The following is a 22,219-nucleotide window of genomic DNA, read 5'->3' on the forward strand; positions in this document are numbered from 1 at the left end:
GCTCTTTCTGAAGATAGCAAAAGAGGTGCTGATCTCTGCCCAGAGCCTTGTATTTTCTCAGCTCTGAGGAATTAAGTGTGTGCTGGGAGTTGGATCTCTGCTTTCTGTTTTCTGCCCGATGAGAATAAAATAACATTACAGGAAAATTTTTGGCACGTTGGGTTTTCTTTAAAAACTCTTGGACTCTGCAAGGATCTCTCTGTTGGTCTTAATGATTGGGTGTACTGCAACGGCTTTGTACCCCAAGCCTTTGGATGAAGCATCAGGATGTTTGGGCACATGATGGTTTGCATAGGGAAGGACTGTCATCACATTCGTATTCTCGCTTTCTGTGTGTGATGATTTTTACCATTAATCATGTTAGACACATTACTTAAATAATCAATTCTGGCTGCTGTGGATGGCCTGAGCCGGTGCTTAAAAGGTCTTTGCACAATTTAATATCCACTAAATAGAATAAACTGTGTAATAAAGCTATTTAAGCTACTGGAAAGGGCTTTGGATCAGGTTAAAGAGCACAGACTCTTCTGGCTGATGACTAAAAGGAGAGCTGAAATATCTTCAATGCTACTTCACTATTTTCAGAGGAAATACAGTTCTGTGCCGTGAAGTGGCCCCCAGAGCATCTCCAGAGTGCAACACTGGAGCTGTAGCTATAACGTTCTGATACCCATTCTATTCATGCTCGTGGCCTTGGCTTGCTTAACATCTCATAGAATCCAGGAAGATCAGGGTTTGATTTTTAGATGGTGGCACTTTGCGCTCTTGAAACTTTAGAGAAATCTGTGAAACCATGGCCTCGGTGTTCACCTCTTTTCTTCATATGAACGGTATTGTTAATCTTACAGCAGTAACTACTGAATTGGAATAAATTCGAAGATGTCCCTGAGCTCAGCACCAAGAACGGTTGTTTAAAAAGTAGATGTAGGGCGCTTTGATACACTGAAACTGTCCATAGAGTGCCAATCTGAACCCGAACATGTTTTCCAGGAGCCTCAGCGCTCCTATTTTCTCAGTGGGATATCAGTGGGTTTGCGAAGTCCCCCTGGCCGAGCCTGTCTTCCAGAAGGAAGGAAGGCGCAGCTGTCTCGTCGCTCCTCGGACAGAGCCAGGCCCGCGCTCTGGTCGCGACTGGCAGCTGCTACAACCAAGAAGTCACCTGGAGCTGCCAGCGCAAGCTGAGCATAGCTGGCCAGAGTGGCAGAAATACGGCAAAGCTTGAGCCGTGCTACGAGGAGTTTTCTGTTCCGGCCCTTGTGCCCCAGGCGGATGGGAGCAGCACTACTTCCCCGCCAGCCCGTAGCATTAGCGCCGCCGGCCGTTTCCGCGGGCCCCGCCTCCGCAGCGGGACCGTCCGCCTTCCCCGCCTCCCGGTCGGTGCCGCCTCCGCTCCTCCCCCGCCAGACCCGGCAGGCGCGGCGGGGTCTCCCCGCTTGCTGCCGCCGCGGCGCTGGGCTCCTGGCGCCCACCGGCGGGCAGCGCTGCCGCCCGGAAGCGACCGGGCCGCCGGGCATGAGAGCCGGCTCCCCCGGCGGCCGCAGCGGTGCCAGTGGCGGCGGCGAGAGGCGGAGGGAGACCCCGGCGACGGCGACCTTCGCGGGGGGCTGCCGCGGAGGGAGATGCGCTGGCTGCCCGCGGCGCCGCCAGCAGCATGCTCCCCGCAGCCGACGGCAGTAGCGGCGCGGCAGGGCAGCCCGAAGCGGCGGGGGGGGGCGCCGCCGGCCCCGCGGGTTCCCACGGCCCCGGAGGCGAAACCGGCGGTCGCGGCGCCCCGGCGGCTGCCGGCGAAGAGGGGGCGGCGGAAGACGAGGAGGACGACGACCCCTGTGCGTCCCGCTTCGTGCTGGCGGCGGGGCTGGGGCTGCTGGCCGCCTCCGTCGCTCTGCTGGGGCAGGAGCTCTCCGGGCCGGGGAGCGGCGGTTGGCCCGGCTGGGCCCTGCTGCCGCCGCTCCGCCTCGCTCTGTACGCGGGCTGCGCCGCCGCCGCTGCCTCTCTGGGCGCGCTGCTCGGCCTGCTGTGGCGCGGCCGCCGCCTGCCGCCGCCGAGCTTCCCCGCCGCCGCGGGCGTGTCGCTGCCGCCGGTAAGTGCCTCATTGCCCGGCCGTGCCCTGCGCTTTCGGGATAGAGGGAGGGAGGAGCGGGACTTGGCTCCGCGGGGAGGCTGCGATGACGGGGGTGCGCCTGCGGCTGCCGGTAGTTTGCGAGGATCGGGTCCTTCCCGCTCCCGGTGCTCGGCTTGTGGCGGTCGTGAGAGGGGACGTGCGAGAGCCGGCGCGGCGGTGCGTATGGCCGCGCTGTGAAGCGGGGCAGTGTGACCGAGTACCCGTAGCGGGCGTTTTTGTACGTCTTCTGACGTGCACCGATCCGTTCTTACGAGCTCCCCGTAGCTCTCTTCTGGAGTGTTTTCCAGTTCCTTCTGAGCAGCTCAGGGGAAGCTCAGCGTTGAAGGGAAACAAAACCCAACGTATCGCTCTTTCTCCCCTTGCCCCTCCTGCCCTCCACTTTGTGAAAACCGTCACGCATAAACCCCCCCGACTAGGATTGGAAGTGCCGATGTCAGGAGACGGGCAACGTTTCGGCTGCTGTGCCCGATGTGCTTTCTGTGCTCGTTTCTCTGTTTTATCCCGCATCTGTGCCCATCCAGTTGTCGGTGTAGGTAACGCGCACCCAAGTCTTGCTTTATGCGCTGCGTTACACTGTGTTGGGTTTTATTGTAGCCCTGCACTATATGCTATTACTTCAGAACCCGACTGAAGGCTGGGATTTTAAAGTCGCTGCCAAAGCAGCAGTGCCCGCCCACTGCAGCCCTCTTTCTGGAATTGTTGGGGTTTTTTTAACCTTCCCTGTGATTCAATTGAAATTTTGTTTGTCTCCCCTCTCTGCGCTGCTCTCAGAACATAACCTGGTTGGAAGGAGAGGCCGTCCCAAAAGGAGAGCTGTGTGTTGCCCTGGCTTTGCTTCCAGGTGCCTTACTTAGGTTTCTCATGCTTTCAATGTACTGTTTTGCTGATGTGTATACATATCATATATATTTGAGGCAAAAATGGCTTCCGGGTCCCTGAGCTGCTTGATGTACTCCTTCTGAAGATAATTGTGCTGCTGGTTCAGCACAATGTAGGCAGAGGAAGCAATAGTGCCTGTCTCGGCAGCATATAGACATGTCGGCCATCTGTGGAGATTTTTATTTCCAAGTGTCTTCTGTACATTTAGCTTGGGTAAAAATGTGAAATTACTCTTCTTATGGTACGTTCCTACTGTGCCTGTGCTCCTTGTTACCACTCAGTTGTTACCTTCCCATGTTCGTAGAGCCTCATGGTGCTGTGTTGTCTCTTTTGGGAACCAGTGACAGGAAGACAGTAAAGCCAGAATGCCTTCAGTGTTGTCATGTCTTTTGTCCTTCAAGAGCAGGAAGAACAGGAAAGAACCCTCTCTTGGCCTCATATATGTATTGTGGAGGAAATGGGCCCTACAGATCTAATCTTCTTTTCCATTTCTGAAGCCTTGTGAACACACGGGATATTGTTGGTTTTTTTTTCTTCTATCTTTGATTTTCACACTGGGTTTAGCATATGAGGAAACAGAAAGCATACGGCAATAAATATTTACTCTAGTGGGAGTCAGGCTTAGCTCTTGGGAAGTGAGTGGGAGTAATCAGTCAACTTCAAAGGGGATTGGATTGAGCTCTTCATGCTGTGCTGGAAAAACGGAGCTTTTCGTGAGTTCTCCAATTCTGCAAGCACTTACAGTAGGAATTTAGTGCTTTCGATTTTCATCAGTCTGTTTGTGCAAGTGAATAGGCAAGGAGTTCATATTTCAGAAACACAAAGTGCGTACCTTTTCCTTTTGCCTGAAATGGCTTCTGGAGAAGTTGTCCTCCCAGATGCAAAGCTTTGCTTTGTCCTAAATACCGCTTGTCCCCTGTGGAACTTGGGCTTCTGTTAGGTAGCTCAGTAAGAGCATTTGAAGCCTGCTGAGAAAGCCGGCGGTGCCATGAAGAAGCGCTTTTGTCTGTCTGTATGGGAGAACTCTGACCACAAGCTTCCGTTTCTTCCCTCAATTCATTTATATTTCTTAGAAGGAGAGATGTGTAGACAAATGATAATATATTGCAGGAATTAGTGGTAGTTTGAATTCACGTTTAAATAGTGGGAATTGAATGATGCTGAAATCGTATGTGACGTTATCAGATATTTTTCAGCTCTTTCCAGGAGCAGGTTTAGGACCAGATTATTTGTGGCAGAGGAGGACAGCAACATGCGAGGCAGCAAAAAGGCACCAGTTGAACTCCAGTTAAAAGGTGTAAGTCCCAGAGGGCTTCTCGCTTCGATGTGAGCAGCCTTGCTAACACCAACAGTAGCCCTGGGAAGGACTTGTTAAATGTCTTCTAACATTCTGAATTGTTCCCTGTGCAACTGCTAACTTTCGTAGTGGTAGCGGAGATGGCTTTGCCTCATGTGTAGGATCACATTAACCAGGGCAGCGGGAAGGAGAACACCTTTTTTTCCCACGTTTCCTGTGTGAGTTGTACTTTTGCCAAAACAAAACACAACAAAACTGGCAGGACGGAGCTTTCTTTGCAGTGTAGTATTTTGACTTTGATTCAAAGGAAAAGCTTTGAATAAGGTGGTTGGTTTATCTGCATTTAAGTGATGCAAAACCCAAAGATTTGTTTATGAAATTCAGGTGCTGTGTTATGAATGCAGATGAAATGAATGATGCTCTGTATTAAGAACAACCTACCTGGTCTGTCTCACAGGAGTAAAAAAAAGTTTGGTTTTTCTTCAGCCAAAAAGACATGCTGATTTTACTGTCCTGCCAGTGTTTCTTTAAAACTTAGCTCCTGACTGTTCAATCATTCGTTTGCTTCTGTATAGCAGCTCTCCATTCCTAGAAGTATTTATCTCCCAGAGCAAGTTTTGTGATGGTGTCATACATTCCTAAAGTGCTGGTCTTGAACGTGAGGTTTGTCTGGAATTTGTCATTAAAGTGAAGGTAAAGCTTTTCTCCTTGGGCTGGGTAGTGACTGAAACTTCTGCATTCTGGAATTCAGCACTCATATATATCCATCATGAATTCACAGACATATAACAATACATTTAATTATATTTTGGAAGATAGCACTCTTTTATATCGCAGAGGAATAAATAATGAGATTATTGGAAGTTATTTGTGTGTAACCTGTGCTTTTCAAGGCAGATAAGGGAGGTGAAGGACATGCAGTTTCAGCCTGCTTCAGTGTTGGATGCTTGCCATCAGACAGGGCTTGTGAAGGTGAGCTAGCGGGAGCCTCAGAAGCTGGAGGAAGCAAAAGATTTGCCATATTTGGGCCTCAATTTCAGGCTTCTTGCAGGGGCAGAACTTGAGCTAATGAGGAGTTTTGAGCAGCTGTGAGGGAGAGCGAAAACTGCCTCCTTCCTTCCGTCTTCTTCACACCTTAATAAGTCTTCAAATATATTTATGGCTGTTGTTGCTTATTTGTTTATTTACTTTAACATCTGCTTTAAACCAAGTGTGTCCTCCAGTCTGTCTCATTTTCCGCTCCATTATGGAATGCCATAAAACCTCTGCTGCTACAGAGTTTTTGCTGGTGTTTCTGCTCGCTACTGTTCTGTTACACTGGTTTTAGTTCCTCTTGGGCTTACAGCCAAATACTCTGGTCAGTGATTGTGCTTCTAGATCATGAATCCTTTCTGCACTGAAAGGAGAGTCTATGTTTCACTTCCATTTATTTTCAACAAAACAGAGGGTACAATACTTTTGTTCTTAGTGATATCTCTTACAGAGGCAGGCTAGCAATTTGTTTTTGATGACGCAGGTAAATTTACTACTATGCAAATCCTGAAATTAAAATAATGAAAAGATAGCTTAGCATTGCCTACCAATTTCAGGAACATTTAAGATTTTTGGGTATATGTTGCATAGACCTCAAGTATTTGGCTGTGGTTCGGTGAACAGTTGTGCTTTGGGGCCTGTAGCTTGAGTGCTTTTGCTTCAGAAATGCCCTTTATCCAGAAGAATTTGTAAGCTGGTTGAGAATGGAGGTCCTGTCAGGATGGCAGTTACCTGCTCATGTCACCATGAAGTGAAAATGTTATTCTTACAGAAGGCCAGTCTTGGGAATAAAATGCTTTTTCAGACTCTAGTCTATTTGTCCCATAACCCCTTAGCAGTCTGTAACCTTAGTTTTTCACATTTTTATTCATTTGTGTATATTTGGAGATGGCTTGTCATGGTGTACTACTCCTTCTGTGCTTCTGTTACATTCACTGTTACCTTCGTGTCTGCACTCTGCCATGCTTAACGTTTACTTATCTCATGGTTGTGTTGATTGGCATCCCAAATGTGGAATCAGAAACTCTGTAGTAAGGTGAGAAGTGCAAATATCTTGCATGCAAAGTATGCTTTGGGATTGAAAATACCTGTTACAGATGCTCCAAAAATGAAATCTGATCAACTTTCTGCTTTTGCCAGGTCTTAATTTCTTGTGTTCTGCAGAGGAGAGCAGCAAAAGTTCCATAAGAAAAGGACAGTTGCATAGAATATGATGTCCTTTCCCAGACTACCACCTTGTTACATGATGAAAAATGATCAGTGGAACAGCCCTAAGAGAAACAAGTTGATGTTGTGTCCATGGAGAGTTTGGTTAGTCATTCTGTCCCACAGTTACTTTTTTCCCCAGTTGAGCTTGCACCATGGAAGAGAATAAAGTAATAATAAAACAAATGGGTCAGTTTCTTCTGCATGTGTTCTGATTCCATGTTAAAAAGAGGCAGAACACACCTCTTTTATGGGGTGAAAACTGTGGGAGGGAGGGGTAGGAAGCAGGCATGTGGAACTGTCGGGCAGGGGCTGCCATGGAAGCAGCAGTCTGCAGGTTTTTCTGCCTTCCTGGAGTGGTTTCCTTAGCTCATGGCTCTTCTGGCCTCAAAGTCAAGGCTGTGGGTTCTTACCATCTTAATAAAGGCCGGACTGTGACGTTGCTCTGTAGACTGGGGCTGTGTGTGTTTCCCGAGCATTCACAGAAGCCTTCTATGATATTAGATCAAGCTAGCCTGGATGTCTGGCTCATTGCCAGCATTGGGTTGATTTTTGCTTTTGTTTTTTTTTTCCCTTGGGCCTTTCAGACTGTTGTTGTCTGCATCTGAAATCATTCTCTAAAGTGGTGAACAATGGGTATTGTTCAGAAGTCTCTTGGAAATGTTTGCGTCCTTTTTTTTGTTGTTGTTGTTTTGTTTTTATTTAATCCAGGCCGTTAACAAAAGCAAGTTCAAGGAAAACGTAAGCAGTCCCAGGAAGCAGCCGTCTCCGTTTGTTAGCAGCCTCATTCTTTGCACGTTCCTTCCCAATGTGCTTCCCACAACTTGTAGGTCATTTTGTCGAATCTTACTTAAGTTTCAGCCTGGTTTCTCTCATTCCTCTTTGGCAGTATATTCTGTTGGAGCGGAGCCCACTGTGGGGCTGTGAGTCAGGACCAGTGGGAACATTTTGGGTGTGAGAGCATCTCAGTGAGAGTTTTGAGCTAAGCTAAGCCATTTACAGACATCTTTGTCTGAGGGTGATGCCAGCAGTTTCATGCAACAGCGTGGTTTTCTTGTAGATGAGCAACATGAAGAAAAATATGAAAACACTCAAGCAATGGTTTTCTAGCTGAAGCTGTTCTCTGTGAGGTGAGACATCTGCATGCATCCATCTGACTTGAGCTGGGTGAGAAGATGATCCGCCAGATCTGCTGGATTTTGCATTCTCTCAGTTGTTAACGCTGAGTTTGGAGTGTGAATTTTTGGAAGACCTTCTGTTATCACAGGTGCTGTGAGCTTGTGTTAGCAGGTTGTCACTGCTGTTCTGAAGGTGGTTGTTGCCATATGTCATCCAGCTTGGGAGTGCCTGTTTATTCAGTTGATTCATCACTATTGTCACAGAAACAGATTTATTTATTTATTTTTAATGAAAAGCAAGTTTATAGATTTTGCTAAATACAAGTTCATAAGACTGAAAGGAAAAAGAAGTTTGATCAGCTGTTTTATGGCTCAATTTAAGATCTGGTCCATTTTTAGCCACTAAAGAAGTGCCCAGGTCTCAGAAGAATCATCAAGAACAGCAGAACAGTTCAGGTTGGAAGGTATCTCAGGAACTCATCTACTCCAGCCTCCAGCTCGTAGTGGGCACAGCTCAGTCAGGTCGCTCAGTACCTTCTCCCTTTCAGCTTTGAGCGTTTCCAGGGACGGAGGTTTGGCAGTCTCTCAGGCCTGATGTTCTACTGTTTGACCAGCCTCATTATTAAAGTAATTTTGCTTTATATCTGATCAGAATTCCCTGTGTTTTGCCCTCTGTCCTGTGCCCCTCATGTTACATAGCTGCAAGAAATAATGGCACCTTCTTTTTACTCTCTCATCAGGTAGCTGAAGATAACAGTTACCTCTTGCCTAAATGTGAACTAACCCAGCCACTGTCACTCCAATGCATTTTTTTGTGTGTTTTTTTTCATGTGTTAGATTCTCACCTGCCCTCGAAAATTAGTTTTTAAACATAGCAGAAGGTTGCTTCTGTGCATGGTCTGTAACTTTCTCTCAGGCTGTTTGTCATTGCATACAGTGCCTGTTTTGGTATGGAAGATTTCTCAGGGAATCCAACTTGCCATGCATCTCCCTTTTTCCTTCAGTAATTACGCTTGCGCAGGTGCAAAATCACCATTGCTAATGTTGATAATCACTTCTCTCTGTTTAAAGTTTTCTTTGAATGCTTGTCCTGAACTTTATAATTGTAAATGTTGTTGTTACCAGTTTCTCATTGCAAAAATAAATAAGTTGGTGCATTTTAAAAGTCAGATGTATCAGCCTTAGAAAACCCTCTCAATGAAATATATTCTTGCAAACTAAAATGTGAGGTTGCATCTCAGTGAAGTGCTGTTCCTTGGGTGCTAAGGCAATAGTCCTGGTTTGTTCTTAGTGTGAATGTTTGTAGTGGAAATGCTAAGTCAGGGCTTGAACCAGTGATTGAGCATCTGGTGGAAGGCTGGGCCCAACCCAGGAAGGTTCAAGTGCATGCAATGAACCTGAGTTACCCCTTCCCAGACCTCATTTATGGGTTGGCATTAGAGGCAAGGGTATCTGTCTGGAGATCCCTGTGTACTTGAGGCCTTCGGAAGGTAAGCAGCTTTCTTTCCTTTATTTCTGTGCCCATGGCTGTTGCATTTGAGCAGATCCTCATTTGCTGCAGTCTGGGACCTTGCTGCTCTACTGTCGTTACTGCGTTTTCCATCGTGTTACAGCTTTCTATGTTGAAACGTGGAAGGATCCAATGGTGTGAGAAGCCAGCTTCCTGAAAATGAGCACTGCATCACGCAGTTACAGTGCAGAACCATGTTGCGATTGCGGATTCTCCCTTACAGCGTTTGTTTTGTGTTGTTTCTTCTCCTGTAGAAAGGTCCCAAATTGAGAGGCAGGCAAGAAAAAACAAGGAGAGCTCAATATTTATATTTTTCTTACGTCAACTGGAGTTAAGCTAATTTTGAAGTGAGCAATTTGGCCAGTGCCAGTACTGTGTGCATGTATCTTTAGTAGGTGGATAACATTATACCAAAATACACCGGTCATTAGCTTGCAGATTGGCTGAAATGATGGCATAATACCTTCTAAAACCTGGAATAGTGTTTCTGCGTAAATCCTCCTTGGAGTTTATACTGCTTTTGTGTTCTCTGTTGGTATATGGTTCAGTCACTGGGGGCATGTGTGGGAAGTGCTGTCTTCTCACAGTGCAGCTGTGCTTTTTTTAATGGATAGGTATAGCTGGACAGCTGCTTCTTCTCCCCTTGTAAGTCATATGCCACCACTCGTTTTAGTTACTTGCGTCTCTATGAGTCTGAATTTCCAAGGAGAGAGCTGAAGTAAGCCAGGTGGAGACAATTTCTATTTCTGATTTTAATTATACCCCTGTCTATATAGGGACAGTGTGAATTGCGGAATGCTGTCTGCCAACTGAAAAACGTTTCTTTGTCCACCCACCTGTTTGCACAGTAATGCTTCAAAATAGACCAACGTTGGTATTGTCCAGCAGCAGAAATGATTTTGAAGGAAGAAGCTTGGAAGAATGTAATCTAAAATTACTGGAAGATTGCTAATGGCTTCAGTTTTATTTTAGGAGTATTTTATGAGGCTAAATGAAGCCAGGTACACTGCACAGATTACACACGTGCACGCAGATGATAGTATGATCACCTTGAATTCCAGTTTTAGTTGTCATTTAAAGAAACCAAACAAACTATTCCTTCTTATGAATGTTCTCTTTCAATTTCAGAGTAATTGGACTGGGAGCTCCCATGATTCAGTTCAGTCAAGGAGGGTGGTCATTTCTCACAACATGGATAAGGCACTGAAAGAAGGTGAGTCTTAATTTGGACAGAGGAGCATTGGATCCTGTATGTATCTCTTGTCCTCTTACCAAACTGTAACAGTACAATATGGCTGGATTTTGGAATGGCCATGGTTTCTTTCTCCTTGGTAGAAAAAACAAAGTCTTGGTCAGTGAGTAACGTGAAGTTGTGTTTGCAGTTGAACTGGCATCTTGCTTTAGCTGCTGTTTTTTACGTAAATATCTGGAAAATATGTGAAAATTCAGTCCTTTGTGAGTCAAAAGAACCAACAAACCCACCCTAACATTTCAAAGACTCAGTTGGGTTCCTGTGGACTGATAAAATCTAGGATTGTGCAGTTGGTCTTTTGATTTGGTCAATTTTTTGCCATCAGAACTGAGTCTGAAGCAATGATTTGTACTTTTGACTGCTGTGGTATATGAAATCTGTGGAACACCAGTGCAATCTGTGGTTTAAGATTGTGAACTGTTTCCTGTTATCAGTGTGGAATTGGAGGTAGAGGGCTTATTTGAAGAGAGAAGAGCTGTTGTGGATTCCTGGGTGGAAAATGGTTTTGTTGTGCTTCCCTCCTGCTGTATGCATATGGGAGAAGCCTGTGTTTTTGAGAACCTAACAGGGTCTTTGTCTGAAGTTCTTTCTCTGCAGATTGTTGGATTCATAACTCCATCCTTACCCGGTCAGGCTGAAAGTTATTTGAGAGTTTTCTTAAGTGATTCGTTTCTCAGGAGCTGAGAACTTACTGCTATGACAACTTTCTGTATTGCCATTTCTCTTCAGAACAATTTTTACTTTCCATTCACACTCTTGAATTTTGGAGAGCAAACTTGTCAGATGTGTTGTATTTCTTCCAGGCCTAGCTAAGTGACTAACAAAGCTAGCTTGTCCTCTGTTATGCAGTTTAACAAGGATGAGACTTTTCACTCTACTGCATGTAGATTAAGGCAAGTCATTTTATCTTCCAAAGGTGTTGAAGACAGTAAGAATTTGAGAAGCTGAATGAGTTGCAAAATGAGTAATTTTACTTTTTTATTAGAGTAAAATGATCAGTCTCTGAAAATGTACGTGGTGTACTCCTTGCCCCTGTGGATACTCTTTTACAAGTTCATATTCTGGTTTCTTCAGCTATTCTTCATCATCCATGTAATTAAATTTGCCCAAGTTTTACAGTACGTTGGAAACTATCTTGCATCCCTCCAGAATTACCTGTCAACTTTTGCTTTTATGCTGCATTTTTTGCTGGTGTTACTGCCAGTGTCTCTCTGTGAACTTTATATTTAGAGCAGCTCCCCATTACTGCACAGTTTGTCAAGGTTTTGTGATGTCTGTCTCTCTCTTGATAAGCTGTCATGTGCTTTATTGTATTTTTTTTCCATGGCCATTTAAGGTAGTGGGGAGAATAGGCATCATCGATCATCCTTACTTTTAATTGAAGGGGTTATTGATGTTTCCATTTCAGCTATCAGTGTTATTTTATTAAACTAATAAATACTGTGGTTTTCCTGTGATACCGACCAGCTTGACAATAGGTGCCCTCCTGTGGAATAGCTTCTCTCTCTGAAGTTAGTACAACACAAGAATTTACATTCAACAATGTCAGTCACTTTCTGCATCAGAAAGGTTTACGTCTGCTTACAGCTCAGTTAGCAACTTCTCTCTCCCACTGACAAGCAAGTAATACAAAAGGACAAAGCTTCAGAATGTTTCTTTCGTCTTAATTATAGCATCTTTGCATAAGCTGCAGATATAAGGTGAGAGAGAGCTGTGAATTAGCCCTGCTACCCTGTGATGTGTTGCATGAAAGTGTGCAAAATCCGAACAAGTGTAATATTATGTGAAGATTTTTAACTTGATGAATACAGCAGAAAGAAAACCTTTGCATTTTAAGCCTGAGTCTTTTTTTCAGTCAGATGGGTGGCTAACACTGAAATGTTTTTTTCCAGAATATTTCATGCTTTTTATTGCTAGAATTGATATGATTCTTGCTTGCCATTCATTTCTTATGCAAAGAAAAGATGACCCAGTTTTACAGACACTTCTAGCCATTCCTTCTGATGCTTTCTATGCTATTCCTTGCTTGGGAACTTCATGCTTTCATCTCACATCTTTGGGCAGCTCACGAATGCCTCTTAGGAAAGGCCATGCTCAGGCAGACCCAGTTGCTGTTGCACAGTGTGCTGTCGTGGCTAGCTGTCACTAGATTTCTCTGCCACCAGGGTAGCTGGTCTCCTGGGAACTAAATTTCATCTTCTAATTGCCTCGTATCCTGTGATCTCTTATTTTGGCTATTTATGTATATACTTACACTATTTTTGGCTAAAAATGGGCTATTTGGTGATGCCCTCTGTTTCTTGGCCCTGAAAATGTTTCATGCCAGGGAACCACCTCTTCCTCCACAGCTGCTTAATTTCCTTAGGTTCTGTGCTGAGTCTGACTCGATAAGATTTGGGGAGTTTGGTAAGATTTTACTTGTGGATCAGATCTTGCCTCTCTGCATTCTTGTTGACTGTTTAGAAGAACTCTGCTAGGTTTGTGCATCAGCACTTCCCTTTAAAAAAGAAATATTTTCACAGTCTATCTAAGTTCCCAATTTAAGATCCACATGTTGACTTTTAGGGAAAAAATTGCAATGCCTTCTGCCACTCTATTTGAACAGCTGTATTTTTTCCACAGCTCAAAAAGCAGCTGTTTGGGTCCAGAATTTGAGCAAGGCCTGATTTGAATTCATACTCTCTCTGCTATTGGGATTCAAATGCTTGGATCTAAAAACTGTGGTGGTAGGGAGTATGTGGGTGAAATCATTTGTACAGAAATTTGGCTGATATCTTTTAATGTGTCTCCTGGGCATTTTTAATGTAGTTTTTCTTCTACTGTTTATATATTTGGAATTTCATGTGTTTCTTCTACACATCTGTAGTAATTATTCAGCAAATGTTAAAAAAAAAAAAAAAAGATTTAAAAAAGTTAATAATGCAAACAGCATGAAATGGGAAACCACAGGCATGATCTTTTTTTTTTGCATAGGAACAGTGATAACATCTAACCTATAAAAGGAATGTGTCAGTTTCATCGGGGTTGAATGGTGTAAGACGCAGCTGAACCATGAAATGCTAGTACTTTTCCCAGCACAGACTTGAACAGAACTCACATTTTAACGTCACTGTTGCTAATGTCTGGGGCTGGTTTCTAGTCCTGAAATCTGGTAGTTCACGCAGCTTTTTAACAGCCTGTAGCACTGTGGTCTAAATACAGGCTTAGTGAGCATGAGGAAATTAAGGTAACATTAAGTATAAGGCTTCATCATCTTGATCTGTATTATGTAGCTAAAACCTAATAAAGTCTGAAAGACATTAGGTAAGTAATGGTTCTTTAACTCTTTAACCCTTCAATCTCTTTATCTTTAAAAATAGTTTTTTTTGGAAATGGTAGCATTGGATCAATTCAGGTTATTAGTTTTTAGGAACTTCAAGAGAGAGGCTTTAGTGTCTCAGCTGCTTTGAAGATGAAGATGAGAGCATGTTGTTCAACTGAACTGGCTTTGGGCACTGGGCCCAGTGTTAGTTAGCGACTAACGAGTAGCAAAGCATTCAACATTTATTTCTGTGGAACAGTTCTTTGCCAGGTACTAAAGACAGTATAGTCTGTCACCTTTTGCTAATTCTTTTATTTATTAATTAATTTATTTTTTCCACAGAAGCAGCTTATGATAACTGTCGTGTATGTTAAATCTAGCTTTGTAGTAACACACTATTCTAAACAGCTGTTTGGTGGTCACCTGTTACAAGAGCCTAGCAGAATTCATCTTCATGTCACACTTAGATTTTTCTGGTTGTAATTCTTCCTGTTCTGGATTAGCTCAAGAAAGAATTGTAGCTTTACATCATTTTTTCTAGCTAATACAGTCACAGAAGAGTTTTGGAATTGCTTGTAGTGAAACTCTTCTGGTCTTTCCTTTCAGGAAAGGCTATTCACTTTTTCCTTGGTACTTGAAGTCAATGAATGCATTTGTATGAAGACAGTATTTCAGATCTGTGTTGTGAGAAGACTAAGGCTGTTGGAATAGAGGTTTTCTGAAGGAGAAGATAGCTTAGGAGATTGAGATGCGAGTTGTACTCCTGTTTTGTAGAGATCTGGACAGTGCAGATAAGGAGCCACCTCTTCTCTGTGCCATAACTCAGCTCCTCAGGCAAGGGGCAGTTAGGAATTATACTGCTTTAGAAACTTTGGAACTTCTATTGACTTACTTATTTTATGCATCTCTTTGTTTTTCCTGAATAAGTCATTTGGAAGCCTTGGAATGTCTTAGTAAATGCCTTCTAACTTACTCCAGCTCAGTAAAGTGACTTGGTTTTTTTATAAACCCAAGGAATTTGATTTCTAAAGCATGTGACTACAAGCTTTTATCAATTCTAGTATTTTCTTTTGAAATGATTTTGGTACAGTAACGTAGGATGAAGCCTGCTAGCGTTCCAGGGAGGCAAAATTACTCAGTATAAGTTGTTATGCTATTACTGCGTTATTAATTTCACTGTCATGGTGCCAGGGAGCTTTATATAGTTTATTAAGCTGGCAAAAAGCCCCCACCAATTTCTATCAAAGTGGAAACTAAAAAATAGTGGAGTAGCATGATTGCTTTAAACCGTGGGCTAACAATGACAAGCGGGGTGTATTTCTTTATGTTTAAAACAACAACAATCAAACCCCTAACAACAGCACAACTCTGAAATCAGGATGTCTGATAAAGAACCTGCTCAGAATCACAGGTGTGTGGCATGTTTTTCTCCCCTTTCTTTTCAGTTACCCCTCTGGTTGTTCTAAACTGGTTTCATCCCATTCACAACCCCTCCGCTGCCAGGTTTTCCCCTACCTTGTTGGCAGTGCTGGGGGTAGCTTGAACACCTCCTACAATTCCAGAGGCACCTGCTAATTACGCATCAGTAAGGCTGGAGACACACAAAGGTTGAAAGTCAGAAGAGAAGGCGAAGGTGTTGTGATGGAACTTGCAGTTACAGTAATCCCATTGCTTGTTGCTACAGTTGGGACTGTTACCTAATCTTTCAAGTTCATGCTGTCTTGCTAATCTGCTTGTTCGCTTTTATCTCTAGCTCTTCTGATCCTTTGGTACCTCTTTAGCGTTGTATATGTCTTTTCAGATATAAGAACCTTAGCACCTCCTCTTTTAACTGTAACTTTGTAGTGGAGACAATGCTGAGTTTGTATCTGGAGAAGGTTGGTTTCAGTCTGCAGCAGCCTAGACACAGCCAGCTTGTAGGATAGTTCATATAATGGAATCCTCTGTTAAGACGCAGGTATTAGCTTGAGGTTAGTGTGTAGCTAGTAGCCTGACTGTCTGAGCAAATCCACTTACGGACTTTGCTTTGCAAAGTGACCTCCAGTAACCTGTTAGGTGCAAATTTCTGTTACTTTGCCAACCTCACACTCTGGTGAGAATTTAAAACCCAGTGGAGAAGCTGTGAAACCTATGACCCACTTAATGGTGTGGAGGACTAAGTTTTTGATATCTGAGAGTGCCTTCATTTTGCATATTTTGCTATTTATTGTTGTATTTTTTCCTTTCAGTGTTTGACTACATGTACAGAGATTACATCCTGTCCTGGTATGGCCAACTCAGCAGAGATGAAGGGCAGCTGTACCAGCTGCTGTCAGAAGACTTCTGGGAAATTGCCAAGCAGCTGCGACTGAGGCTGAGTCACATTGATGTAGTTAAAGTCGTCTGCAATGATGTAGTGAAAGCTTTACTCACACACTTCTGTGACCTTAAAGGAGCCAATGCCAGGTAAAACTCAAACTGTGTGTTTCATTGGAGTTTTTTGCTTGTCTCTCTGCTTTTAGATTTGATATATCAAAATAACGAATAATGTAATATTTTCTTGTGTGACTGATTAAGCCTTTCAGTTTTCTGACCAGATATAGGGACCTAACAGGCATTGTGGCATCTGTAAGACCCAGGGGAAGAAACATTTATCCTTTTCTCAGAGTTCAGATTCACTGCAATTTCCATTTGATCTTTGAATCCTTTGCTCTCAGTAGGAGGTGGGCTGCACAAGTAGTGCAAACCTGCAAGGGAAAGGGGAGAGACTGTTAGAAGAGCCAGCTAAGAAGAAACAGTTAGCTGCATTTTTTTCTGCAATAGCACAAGGGGTAATTCCATTCAGGTTTTTCATTTGTACTAGCCCCAGGAGGGGAAGGACTTGTAGTTTCTGTAAGTGGTCTGTTCTGCAGTAACTAGGTTTTTCAGCTGAAAGATTGTTGGCTGGATTTTCTTTCTCTTTTTAGGCTATCTTGTGGATTTCTTTTTGGCAGTGTTCTTTTGGTCTACTTAAAAGGTCAACTGTATTTATACTGTAGGTGAACCCAACTGGAAATTGCATGTGTGATCTGTAACACCTATGCACTTTGTTAACCTCAGTGTGCTTACCCTAACTGAAATATGTTTTGGTCATTCAGATTTGTGCCATACGTTTTATAACATGAAATTGTTTTTGCCTACAGATAAGATTTGTGTACTTCCTAGCACCCTTTCAGAGGAAAAACACTGTTTGTGGTCAGTGACCAGCCTCTGTGTTACCATTTGCAGTTCTTTTTGCTCTGGAGCAGAAGATGAGGTTAATGTAGTTGTGGTACATGCCAGCTTTATGTGATTTAACATGTAGAATATAATGTGAAAGGAAACTGAAGAGTGATTACGTTCCCACCAGCCCCCCAAGAAATTAAAAACAAATTAAAAATAAATCAAGATATGTGCACATTACGGTAAATCTTAAATCTCAGCATGTATGTAATAAACTTGGAAGCATGTCGAAGACTTCCTGGTTTATTATTTTTTAAATATGATTATTCTAAGAATAATCTGAATTTTATGCTGAATTATTTGCCTTCTACAGTGTTAGTTTTGCTAGAACTTGTTGACATGTTCAATCTTGGTCTGAGAATGACAATGTGTCTCTCTCTTTGTCTTGACTTGGAAGCTAGAGTTTCTTGGAAAACCTTTGCTTATGTGTTATTATAACTCATGTTGTAAATTCTAAGTCAGGCAGCGCAAGAGATGTCATTAGCTTAGCTTCAGCTTTCTGTCAACATTTTAAAAATACTAGTAGTTTTAAATGGGAATTCACGTCTCCCTCTCAATGTCTATAATAATGAATCTGGTTAGTGCTGGATGACTGTAGGAATGCAGAGACTGTAATTAGAGCCAGGTACCTTTCCTTCTGTGATGCCAGCTGGAATACCACATCCTGTTTCCAGTGCTGAGCTGATAAAGCAGTAAGGCAGCAAAGGGCATTTTGCCTGTTCTCAGGTGGCTTTCAGAGTTTTCAGTGCTTGCTTCAGCTCTAGATTGGGTGCTGCCTAGACGACTGCATTCTTGGTTCTCTTCCCATAAGACAACAGACAACCCATTAAAGTATGAGAAAGTATGTCCCTGGGAGGACAGAGGCAATTTCTTCATTGCAAAGTTCCATGTATTTTGTCACTTGGTTCACTCCAGCCATATAAATCCCTTTGCTTTTCTACTTTCACTGTCTGTCTGAATGAAGCCTGTGATACCTCACAGGTCAGGATGGCTGAAATAGGCTGCAGCTCTTCAGGCTCAGACAGGTGAAAAGAGGCTATGGTTCTCACTGTGGTCCTGCTTTGCCTCTAGCTTATTTTAATCATTGTGGTGCTTCATTTGGTAGTAAATAGCTCAAGGTAAATGACCACCAGAGGCAAACAGATAAGGAAAAATATGCACTTGAATGAGGGAGAGATTGGGAAGAAGAGGCAGCTTCCATCCTAGCTGGTAGGATACAGGGAATGGGGAGGGAGGGCTTTTCCCCTTTTCTTTCTTATCTTTGGTTGCTTTAAAGAAGAATGTCTTTCCTGCTAGAAATGGGGCTAAAGAAAATGCTCCTCTAGCTGTGGGTTAGACTGTCTGGCATGATGCAGAACCATTAGAATGGTAGACAAGCCAACTCGTAACTTTTTCATCTTGTGTAAATCATTGGGGATTACCCTGATGTCCAGCTGCTTTTCCTTTTAGGAAGGTAACCATGACATGTATAAATAATATATTTACTAAGACAGCAAATGTTGGATAATTCTTTTATTAATCTTTCTGATATTGATTAAAAATTACTTTGGAAATCAAAGGTTGGCATTGGCCTTGTTTTTTTTTGCAATGCTTTGTGAGGTTGGTTTGGTGTTGGAGTTTTGTTTTGCTTTTAGCAAGTACTTTTTTCGGGTGTGCTTTTGATTCTGGCTTGTAAAGGTCTAAATTAAATCAATTTTCATTATGCTACGGCATCAAGAAGTGTAGAGCTGCTGGTGATATAGATGAAGAGGTGTAGGTCGTGTGTTATTTTGATAGTCCTCAGAATCACTTTAATGACAATAGGTGCTGAATATTCTGATGAAAGGCATTTATAGCGAGTTGCACATACACTTCAGCTCACAGTTGTGCTGATTGAGACTTAAATGCAACTCTGCAAGACTCACTCTTGAAAGATAAATTAAAGCAACAGCAAGATCAGATGGAACGTTTTGAAGGGTTTTTTCTTTTATGAGAATGGGTCTTTACATAATATCCTGTGGAGCTGTTGTTAATGTCCTGGATACTCCTTATTCATTTGCTTGCTTCCTTTCTTTACTTCCTTCCTTCCAAAGCAGACAGATTTATGTTATTTGTCATCAAATTCTTGTTCACACATGTCTGAACCCAGGGTAATTTTTGTGGGATTTGCTGTCTACGGGCCTGTAGTACTGCCATCTCCAAAGGTACTGAGACCATGAGTTGTGTGGGCATGGTAGATGATAACTTCAGGATGGGTTTTTGATTTCATAAATCTCTTGGAGGAATCATTTTTAAGCTCTTCCATGCAGACTGGAGCTTTGAGTCTTTTCAAAAATAAAGACAGTGCTTCACATAACAAGCTTGTAACCTAACCACAAATACCAGAGGTCTTTTATTACTCCTCACTGTTGAGTCTCCACAGCACAGTTACCAGGTGGTCTTAGTTAAGACTGTGGGTATCTAGCGCAGACACTAGAGTAGAATAAGATATTTTTGTGAGACCTCTGTGATGATGAACCTGAAAACCCTGTGATAGGTGGTACTACAGGGTTGTGGAGAGTCCTGTGTTCCTGAGAAATGAAGAATTGCCAAATATTTTTAAGTGAATAGCTGCATGGGGAAGAAAGGATAGTGGATTTCTGTAGTGTTGGTAATGTTTAAATTGCTTGCCTTTAGAAATACCAAAATAGAACTGCTTTTCTGCTTTCCTTTGTGAAGTAAGCTCATTGGTCTGCAATACTGAGAGGCAAGGTATCAGTGTTGATGACGTTCAGTGGGGTGCACGTTTGGGAACTGTTTGAAATGATCTCAGAGTTACTCCAAGCATCAGTCTGGGACCAAAGCAGCTCACTACTTGGAATAGATCCCATCAGAGTTCACTTTGACAGGCCACACTTATAGGTCCGAGTTCCCAGTTTCTGGATCTTCCACTGGTTTAGGGGCAGCTGAAGGAAATGTCATTTGCTTTCTGAAGCTATGGAGTGGCATTGAATAGTGTTAAGAATTCAGAGAGCGCTTGAGCTCATACAAGGAAAATCACTGTCAAGAAACTTCTGTGAAGTTAACACTGGCGCTGTAGCTCATGGGGAAGTGGAGAGGATGATCTGTAAGTGCACTGTGCAAAGCTTGAGTTCTGCCTGCTGCTTTAGAGTCACTGAAGTCACTTGGGTCTCTGTTCTTCTACGTATGTCACTATTACTTCTTTATTGTTCAGGAGGACACAAATGAATAAAGCCGCTACTGGCCATTCATTGCATGTTGCCTAAAGCAGATGAAGCGAGCCTGTTTTATGGGCTTCTAGAACTCTTAGCTACACTGTTGCATTTACATTAGTTCACTGCATACAGCTATGCTAGGAACTCATGAATAGTGGACTTTCAGATCTCTCTCTGTAAATATCTGCACGCATTTTTGAATAAGGATTTTCTGCGATTACTAAATGTCTTTTTGTTTGGAAACTCCTAGCTACTGCTGCAGGACAGACAACAGCACTGGTGCTTGTACTTCCTTCTGTGGTCGCTCACTACTCAGTTATTTCATTGGTAGGTGTGAGGGAGAAGCCTGAATCAGAAGGGATGCTGCTTTCTGGGCAGACATTTAGTTGATGGATAGTGTATATTTATTACAAGCTGATGTTTATATTGAAGCAAATAGAAGGAAAGTAACTGAAAGAACCCCCCTCTGCAAATATTCATATCCTCTTAGATAATGGAAAATTCTCCAGGAAACAAAGGAAACTGTTCTTAAATGGCCTGTCAGTTGTAGTGCATGCAGCTCCCTTTCCCCCCTCATATTCCTTCAGGCAAAAATGCATTAGTTGATTTAGAGAAACAAGAACCAAAGATTTGCCATTCTGCTTGTTTATTCCGTATGGTATTCTGTACAGTTTTCTGTTTGTTCTGTTGACTGTACCAGAAGAGTCCTGGCATGGGTCTAACTCAGCCTATCTGCATGTACTGGCTGTTCACAGGGAATAAGTGTGTGCAACAGGAAGGCAAAGATGAGAAGTGACTTCTGCATTCACAGTGTTATAGGTGCAGTAAATACTCCAGGGTGCTGGCAGTCCCAAACAGACTGGCATTCCTCAGGAGGTTGATGCTGTGTGTGGGTGTATTTAGAAAGATGCTGATGGCAAAGGGGACTTGAATCTTGATTTAGTGAAACACTGTGCATAACAGCTGGGCTTCATGCTTTGCACATGCTTGTTCTAATAACTGTGCATCATCTCCCACAAATTAGGTAAGTTTCTCCAGGAAGGAGGGTCTGTGTGTGTGTGTGTCCTCCCTTGCAACAGAACAGTTACTGCTTGTTTTTAGTTCAGGTTCTCTATCACTGCTGTTAATACTCAGGAGCTACTTGTTAGAAATGAGTCTGCTGCTGGCTAACAGATGCTGAGTGGATGTCACCTGTTCACTGGCATTTAGCTCCTGCTTCTGGTGGTGCTTTGAAGTGGCTGATGGGGTGGTTCAACCTGTCCAGAGAAGGAAGAGTTGGCTTCTCTGATTGGTGGCTGCACAGAAATGGCCCAGACTTTCTGTCTGCCTGGGACATATCCAGTTTTGGATAAATAATGAATGCCTTTAGGGACAGCATGTGATGCAGTGACTGATGTGTTGTTGAGGAGGCAGCAGGATGTATCTGGAGCAATGGAAATGTGCTGAGGAAAATAGCCAGGTATTCAGTTGCCAGAGAGAATAGATCCTACCAGAACAAGATAAACAGCTTTTGGAGCTACATCAGCTGCACCACCTGTGCTGGTTAGTAATGAAATCTGCACATCTCATGCACTGCTTCTCTGAAGAGCAAACAGTATTCACATCCAAGCTGTTTCAAGGGACTTGTTTTGAAATTAGTCTTACTTGTAGAACTGAAACCCTCTCCGTTATCCATATTTGAATACAAAACATTTGATTTGGGACTGAATAAATAAGCTTCAGTCAAATAGAAACCAAATGACGTTTTCATATTCTCATTCTTCTGAAAGTGTGTTTAAGAACCTGATTTAGCCACCTTGGAATAAATGTCTTGTGCTGTTACAGCAATGCTGTTACTGTTGCAACAGATTTGCTCCTTTGTGGACTCACTAGCAAATGCCAGTTGTACAGTGCTGCCTGTCACTGGTGGCTGTGCACTGGTGCACAACCAGAAACTTCTGGTTTGGTGGCATCCAGCTCTTGTTTGATTTTTCCCACACTGAGGCTATAGTCTTGGAGCAGCTCTGTGAGCATCAGTTGGTTGATGCTAATCAGGGCAGCAGCCCCTAGCTCTGGAAGGGAAGCAGAC

The 22,219-nt window shown here is 43.2% G+C and overlaps 1 protein-coding gene across 1 annotated transcript in view; it reads left to right on the plus strand.

The window, feature by feature from the left end:
• Positions 1–1,524: 1,524 nt before the first annotated feature.
• Positions 1,525–22,219, plus strand: part of SNX25 (sorting nexin 25) — a 58,548-nt gene continuing 37,853 nt past the window's right edge. The window contains exons 1-3 of the mRNA XM_072334104.1: positions 1,525–2,080; positions 10,293–10,377; positions 15,946–16,162. Of these exons, the coding sequence (XP_072190205.1) occupies positions 1,652–2,080; positions 10,293–10,377; positions 15,946–16,162 (731 nt within the window). The 5' untranslated portion in view covers positions 1,525–1,651. The remainder of the gene's footprint in view (positions 2,081–10,292; positions 10,378–15,945; positions 16,163–22,219) is intronic.

Source organism: Excalfactoria chinensis, chromosome 4 (assembly GCF_039878825.1).
Source record: "Excalfactoria chinensis isolate bCotChi1 chromosome 4, bCotChi1.hap2, whole genome shotgun sequence".
NCBI classification, from domain to species: domain Eukaryota; kingdom Metazoa; phylum Chordata; class Aves; order Galliformes; family Phasianidae; genus Excalfactoria; species Excalfactoria chinensis.